This window comes from Amblyomma mixtum, chromosome 4 (assembly GCF_055824585.1).
Source record: "Amblyomma mixtum isolate Tamu chromosome 4, ASM5582458v1, whole genome shotgun sequence".
In the NCBI taxonomy this organism is placed as follows: domain Eukaryota; kingdom Metazoa; phylum Arthropoda; class Arachnida; order Ixodida; family Ixodidae; genus Amblyomma; species Amblyomma mixtum.
In genome coordinates, this window is record NC_143015.1 from 92,197,754 (window position 1) to 92,205,531 (window position 7,778).

The 7,778-nt window shown below is 46.9% G+C and overlaps 1 protein-coding gene across 1 annotated transcript in view; it reads right to left on the reverse strand.

Annotated features, from left to right (window-relative positions):
- Nucleotides 1–7,355, reverse strand: part of LOC149347423 (sodium-coupled monocarboxylate transporter 2-like) — a 45,963-nt gene extending 38,608 nt beyond the window's left edge. Inside the window, exons 1-2 of the mRNA XM_089587092.1 lie at nucleotides 6,925–7,355; nucleotides 1,362–1,427 (exon numbers count right to left, since the gene is read on the reverse strand). Coding sequence (XP_089443218.1) covers nucleotides 1,362–1,427; nucleotides 6,925–7,266 — 408 coding nt within the window. The 5' untranslated portion in view covers nucleotides 7,267–7,355. The remainder of the gene's footprint in view (nucleotides 1–1,361; nucleotides 1,428–6,924) is intronic.
- Between the last annotated feature and the right edge of the window lie 423 nt (nucleotides 7,356–7,778).

The following is a 7,778-nucleotide window of genomic DNA, read 5'->3' on the forward strand; positions in this document are numbered from 1 at the left end:
ATCGAACCCAGTACCTCCTCAGTGCGAGCAGGATGCTCCATCAAAGTTTTGTTTAATTAAAATACATTTCTCAAGTTGAACTTCTCCCACGAATGAGCAAACGCTTGCAGGCGTAGGCCCAACCGTTCATTCTCTCCAACTTTCTCTATGCTCGGTACTGTAGGAACCTGCGGCTTCAGAAACATGCACATCTTATGACGAATTGATAGCTAAGTATATACACGGCACAATGCTTATCTAAAAATATATAACTGTTTTCATGATGAAGCACGGTAAAGTAGAAATGTATGGACCATGCTCTGGGAGCAGGACGCTAATGCAGACAATACAATCAACTTGCAAGCATGTTGAGAGTGGCCCTTTTGCAACCTAATCCTTTAAAAAGTAACGATGTTGGTGAACAGTGAAAACCACCTAACACTTAGGCTGTAGAAGTGATGCGTTTTTAAAAAGAAAACGCGTCTGTTTTATAGACACAAGATTTTTATAATGCAAGTTGGCTCTGATGTATTTATAATGTATGTTGGCTCTGATGTATTATGAGCTATTATTATGATGAGCTATTATTCTATTGCTAAAAGCTACCAGCGCTGAAGGTTTTTACGGCGATCGCATCGCCGTACCATGCAGCCTAGTGAGCTCGGGAAGAACTTTTAGTAAGGACGCGGCGCGTTTTCACGAACGCCACATCCCCAAGCACAAGTCTAAGAACGAGCCTGCGCTGTCTGCCGAAGGCATACTTAGCATGCGTCTGCGTGATAAGGCTGTGCCGGACGCATCGAATCAAAGAGCGTATCAGTCACCAGTGCGTCTTTTATAATCGGTGATATAGCCTAACTTTTATCACGAGCCAAGTGGCGCTCGGCGATACGTTTAGAGCGAGAGTCCTCCTACTACGCGAGGTACAACTTCTGATTTAGCGTCGGTTTATTGCTGTGACCTTCAAAGACTAGCAAGGTCAAACTAGGTCTTAGTCATTCTAATATAGCAACGATATACAAAGTATGGCATGGGGGTATATCTAATGACGAACTAGCACGACCAGCAACAAGCGGTTATGTGACCTTTGTTCTTGACCTTTGACCTTGACCGGCGATTATAGACCTTGACCTTTGGAGCTGAGATTCGCATCGCCTGATGTGACGTCAGGCGATGACGTAGCAATGACATCACACTATTAATCGCTATAAATACCACCGGCTTTGCTTTCGCTCGTCTACTAGGTTCAGCCGGTTTGAACCTGAGCCAGTTTCTTTTTTTTTTTTCGCTTCGCGCTGAGACAATCGCAGCGGTGTCTGGCTAGCACCCGTTCCCTCAACGAGTAATCATGACCAAAGGCTGAACAATTCTTGTCGACTCACCGTAAGGATTATGTATATGGCACAGGTTGTCAAGGAAATTGTTTTGTTGAATCGCAGTCGCAGGTACTGTGGAAGTAAAACACCAGTAGGTTAACAGTTTCACACGCATAGAGATACCGCACTTACAGGGGGTCTTAACTGCTCGTTCCGATCGATGGAAGTACTTTAAAAGAATGATTTTGCTACATGTCAGAAGAATGAACCATTACCTTTAATATTTCCGTAAAATTATCTTACAATTTTTGCAATATTCAGACTTTTTGTCCGAAATTGTTGGACATGTGAAGTTAAGTGCAAGCAGAGCGGCTCGTCTACGGTGTATGAGCGCAACTTATTCAAAGAAGTAAGCGTTCTTTAACAGTTGACCTTACGCGAGACGGAGATACTTTCTAGCCGCTTGCTCTACCTGTCCTAGATGCCCCTTTGATATCTGTACTCGTGGTTAACAACTCCGAAGATACCATGGCGAAAGTTATTCAGTCTGCCGCTCCGACGAATAAACCTATCCGGCACACAAGCGCATTTTGTACTACTGAAGCATTGGCTTATGATTTCTAACTATTCGCGGTGAACTGGAGAGACGAGGCGCGCCACCCGAATGTTCTTTTCTCATTGATTTAACAGATGGTTTGAAGAAAAGCGATATTACAACCGCTGTGTTAAGGCGGCTCGAGGCTCTTGACGCTATGTGAAAGTATTTTACTGTTGCCTCGACATCGAAGTGTTACAGCAAGTATATACCGGATGCTTCCCCTAAGATGTTCTGAAATTTTGAAACGGGCTTTTTTAGTTCTATTGCATTATTCGACATAGCATTGTCTGCGGTGTAACTGGTAAGAACACAACTTAGACGTGCTAACTAGTAGGCTGGTGAACTCATATTGAGTAGTTACCTTTTTAGTTATTACTGTAAGCCTCCTTACGTACTGAGAGGGGTGTAACCCACCGCAAGTTATATCCTTATCAGTTTTTAGAATACAAAAAAAAATGGCTGAGGCTTAACTCGGTTAAGCCTGGAGAATGCGAAGCATCATCGTGTCGCGTAATTTGGAGGCGCACAACCACAGCGACGGCGCGAGGTGGGCCCCCGTTTCTCCACTGTCGTGACGTCATCGTGTCACGTGGTGTGACGTCATGTATCACGTGATTTGGAGGCGCACAGCCACAGCGACGGCGCGAGGTGGGACCCCGTTTCTCTACTGTCGTGACGTCATCGTGTCACGTGGTGTGACGTCATGTATCACGTGATTTGGAGGCGCACAACCACAGCGACGGCGCGAGGTGGGCCCCCGTTTCTCTACTGTCGTGACGTCATGTATCACGTGATTTGGAGGCGCATAACCACGGTGAAGGGCTGAAGTGTGTGGGGATACACATGAATCCCCTGCCCCATTGTAACGGCCGCGCGTAATTATCACGCGATGCTATGCGCGCGCCGTTCGGGAGGTTTTGCGAGGGAGGGCACTCACGCCACCCCCACTTCCTTCCTCGCCCCGCCGCGACGCCGCAGCGGGGACTTTCCCTCTTTCCCCTTTCACAACGGAGAGACCTCCTCTCCACAGCCCGGGAAGAAGGCGCGTTTCTCCCGAGGCTCGCTCGTCTTCTGGCGGGAGCCGTGCACACGCACGGATCAGAGATCTGCCACTGAGACCGCTGCCCTTATCGCCCGGCCACCGTGTGTGACTTGACCGCCGCGGGCCGTGAGCGAGGAACCACGCGAGGTGAGCGGAACCCTCTTCCCCCACATTTTTGCGTGCGTTCTTTCCTTTGTGTTTTTCACCCCCGTACGCGAGCGGAACACTCGCCCTCGTTACGGCGGTTGTATTGTTGCTGCTGCATTGTATTGCTCGGGAGCAATAAACGCTCATCCGAGTAGCATACTCGTGTTTGTCCCCTCTGGCCCGAACCCGCCGTGGTTGCGACTCACCGCACCGCGGGTTGGGGGTCACAGCTCTGACTGCTAGGGCTGGCACGCTGGTGCTAGAGAGCGACAACTGCTTCTAGCCCTTTGAGCGTTAGCACAAGAATAACCCCCATAAGTGGCAGCTAAAGTAGTATGCTTCGCATAAAACTCTCTCACCCTTGGAGCTGCGGCCCAACAAATTCTGGCTACATCGGTTCTAAATACAAGCGCCATCGAGAAGCTTGCCGGCAAAGCAACCTCTCCAGTGCATGTAACTCGTTGAAGTAGCCAAATTTGTTGAGCCTAGCGCCGAGGGCAAATGCGTTTCTTAAATTCGAAAAATTCCTATTCACATTACTCAGGGTAGGCAACAGGCCTCTCAGTAAATAAAGAGACTTATGGTAACAACTAAAAACGTTAACTATGCTCAATATTAGTTAACCAGCCTACTAGTTAGCACTTCTTAGCTATATGCTGATGTGCTGCACCACTGACGGTGCTACGCAAAAAAAAAGCGCTGTTCTAACTCGAAAGCCTATTTTTAAAAATTGCAGAACACCTTTCGTGAAACACCCAGTATTTAGAAGCTTCGTATTCACAGCAGTCGACTACGCAAACTTTATCACCCACAATAGCGTCTCCCTGACAAACAATGGGTGTCAGTAGCCTTAAAGGCTACTGAGCAGCAAGCAGGAACGAAGGGGGGTGGGGGTGTGTCGTCACCACTTCAGCGGGTACGCAACGCAGAAAGCACGTCGATGACCGTGGCGCACGATCCGCTGCAGCTTTTATGACCTTTCTGTAAGATCATCAATTTTGTCGCCGTGCTTGTTTCGTTTCCGATGATTACGCTATCTGTTCGTTCGTGCCTAGCACAGCCGTATCTAGGAAGCACATTAGAGGCGAATAACTTCTCTTTCACAGCGACAACTGCTGCTGCCTCGTCAGCGGCGTCAGGAGCATTTCCACGGAAGAAAAGAGTGAGGGCAGGATCGTGGAGAGAAAGAAGGGAAGGTGTGAGGGGAGGAAGAAAAATTCGCTGTGGCTTAGCTTGGTTAAGCCCGGTAATTGCGAAAGCAATATCCGTACCTACGCCATGGTTCGGCTGGTAGTGTAGCTGGTGATGGTGCTTGTGGTTAGACTTGCGGTGATGCATCGGTTATACAATCCAATCAAATCCAATGTAATCTAATCTAATCTAATATAATCTGATCTAATCTAATCCAATTCAATCCAATCAACTGCAAACCAATTCAATCCAAACCAATTCAATCCAATCTAATGTAATCTAATCTAATCCAATCTAAGGCCGCCGGTGGTGGCACCGCGACTACTCGCAGACGGCGCGAGATGGTCGCCCAGCTCTTCGGCGTGACGTCACACAGAGGTCATGCGAAAGGTCGATGGTGGCACCGCCGCGTCACGGCAAAGGCTTGAAAGTGCAAGTAGTAAAGCTTTCGCTTTAAAAGTGGCGACAAGAGGAAGAAGCTGAGGTACGTGCTGCGCGTGAAGAATAGATGAACCTTCCGTGTGAAGGTGAGATTAAGGACGTTGTGACAAAAAATAAACGAAAACAAAACTCCCCTAAGTGCGCGGGAAGAGAGAAAGGTGAGGTCTTGGTAACCACTCCCTAAAGAAGTGGGCGTGATACATTGCACTAGTACACCTAGTACAGCGAATTTCCCGAAAGAAAACTGGTGCCCAACAAATTTGCACAAAAGCGTTTTTGAACGGCAAGGAATTAATGAGCTCAATTTTTTCATACATTTTAAGAATTCATTATAGCAGTCAAGATATCTGGAGGTTTGCCGTCGGCAGGCTTAAATTTTTTGTACAAACGCTTAAGCTATCGTTAAGAAGCTCGTTCCCCACTGGTCTTCTATGCCAGTCTTAACTGCTGAATGCGAACGATGGAAACGGAATAAAAAGAAAGATTTTGCTGCATATCAGAAGAATCCGCTATTTCATTCAATATTTCTATACCACTGCCTTACAGTTTTTCAATATTCAACATTTTTGTCCAAATATGTTAGACATGAAAAGAATTACAAAACCGCACCTCTTATAGATCTGAATATATGGCATGCATCAGAAAAATACCAGGCATGTGTTCTGTATGGGCTCTACGGCATCATGGAAAACGCCGCGTGTACCGCTAATCATTCTACTCACATACCTGCAGCTATAAAACTATGGAACATGGCATAATATAAAGACAATTACTGTGTACATGTGGAGCTGCAGTGATACCGCAGCTGCTTTAGCGTAGCTAATAAACCGCACGAGCGAACAATAAGTGCTCCTGAAACTAAAGGTCAATGAGCAGGATACTGCTATAGGCACGTGTTTCTTTAATGCTTTATCCACACTAAAATAAGGGTTTTTTAGATGCATTTAAGTCCATGTGGAGCTCCAAACTTTCTGGAACCTTTTCGAACAATCGCATACCTGCACTCGAATGACCGGCATTTGATGTACGAGAATATATAATGATATCACGTGAGTAGCATATGGGGAACCCGTTGCGGAATGAGCCAGGAGATTTTTGATGAAGCGAGAACAATCCACTTGTATGGGCCGTGGCTAATTTCGCACAATTTCGGGCGGTGTACCGATCTTCCTCAGGTGTTACAAAAGTGAACAGGGAGTTGATCCGCGCTACCAGAGCGCTTGACGGAATAATAAACCAAGACTGTTCCCTGCTAGGATAATGACTGAATGAGCGATAGTCAAGAATGCACGAATAAAGCTGTGCATTCGTATAGATAGCGCTAACACATGTGCGCTCTTCCAGCTTGAAGCTGATCTCTTCGCGCTTCCGTGGGTTCGAATCCCAGTCGCCGCAATATTTCTTTAATTTATTCCGGTGGTTAAATCCTGATCAAGTTCTTGTGATGTTTGTCAGTTTGTGCCAAGTATCTTGAGATAACTGTGGGTTTGTGGCAAGTGGAATAAACGTCGCAAGATCTTGCTAGGGGTTCGTCCATCGGAACAGCGCTTTTGCAGTAAGAACATTTTGCTATTGCCGCTAAGATCATGCATCCATATGCCTATGTGTCGTTTCTTGTAGAGGGTATCAAGGGCTCAAGCCGCCCCCATGCAGCTTTTTTTCTCAGTTTTCTATATGAGTATATAAAAATAAATATTTTAATTGAATTCCCGTTCAATTCGACTTCACCGTACCGCTGTCGTTAACAGACGCGATGTACTGAAGCATACGCAGTTTCTTTTACTGCAAGCTTCACCACTTAACACTGTAGTCATCGCAATACAAGTGCTGCCTTTGCATGCTCGTCTTTAACAAAAAGATACCAGTGCCGAAAATGCAGTTTTCTGCATTCGTTGCCATAATGATGACCCATTTCTTTATAATGCATAAAGAAATGGGCCATCTTTTTGCCAACGAATGCAGTAAATTGTATTTTCGGCACTTGTATCTTTTGTATCTCATGCCGACTAATAACCACTACCCTCACTTCGAATTATATGCAGTCACGAACGCCTGAAAGGTGCCACATGAAGGTTATAGCCTGTTTTTATCAACGAATTAACAAGCTGAGAGGGCTAGCAATTCAACAGAAGCAAGGTCAATCTTTTCTTCAAGTTCAACCGGCAAAGCAGTTAGCAAAAAGCAAAGAGAATTGGGTTCGAAGAGCTCACCTCAAATATGGACGTCACTCGAAGGTCGTACAGTAGTGGCACGACCACGTGGGTAGCCAGCGGGAATAAAAGCAAGCAAATAGTGCCGCAATACGCAACGTGCCAACCGTATGCGTAGTAGTGTGCAGGGAAGCCAATCAATCCCGTCGAAGAGTAGAGCGATGCCACCGACGAGGCCGCTAACGGGAGCATCCTGAGAGCTCGGCTTCCGAGGAAAACCTCCCCTTTCGTGGCAGCTGCCTCCACCGAAGAAACTCCCCTCCTAAAGGAGTAATAGAGGCCTAGTAAGAGGTTTCCTGCCACGATGACGCCAAAGATGGTATATTCCAGGAACTGCACCATTGTGGAGCCTGCTTAACTCCTTTTTTCTGCCTGCGAAAAACCCCGCTTGCCGGTACTTGCTGCCACCGGTGAAGTACACAAGCGTTAGAACTGCGCTCTAATATTTTTCTGTGCGCCGTATGCCACCGCAGCCGCACCTGCTCTCTCTCATTAGCGTAGCAGAAGCCGGTGTCAAAACAGTGACCTAGGGTAAACGCACGTGTGTAGAGGGTTCCCGTAGAAACACCGGAGTTTCACTCTGGGAACGTGAGAGTTAGTGTCTGCGTCCAAGTACGTCATTTCGCTTGGAGCAGCACACTCGTAAAGTCCCCGTTCCTAGCAGATGGTGCCCGCATCCGTTTCAAGCAGTTGAGGCCAAGGGTGGAATTATCATGTCGCAGGAAGTTGCTCCCATGGTCCTGCGCAAAAACGCAAAAAAAAAGAATCGAGCGTCGACCACGTGTCGTTGCCTGCAACAGCGCAAGGTAATCAGTCGCGTTTCTTGCTTCTTTACAGGGACTTGCGTGCCCTGC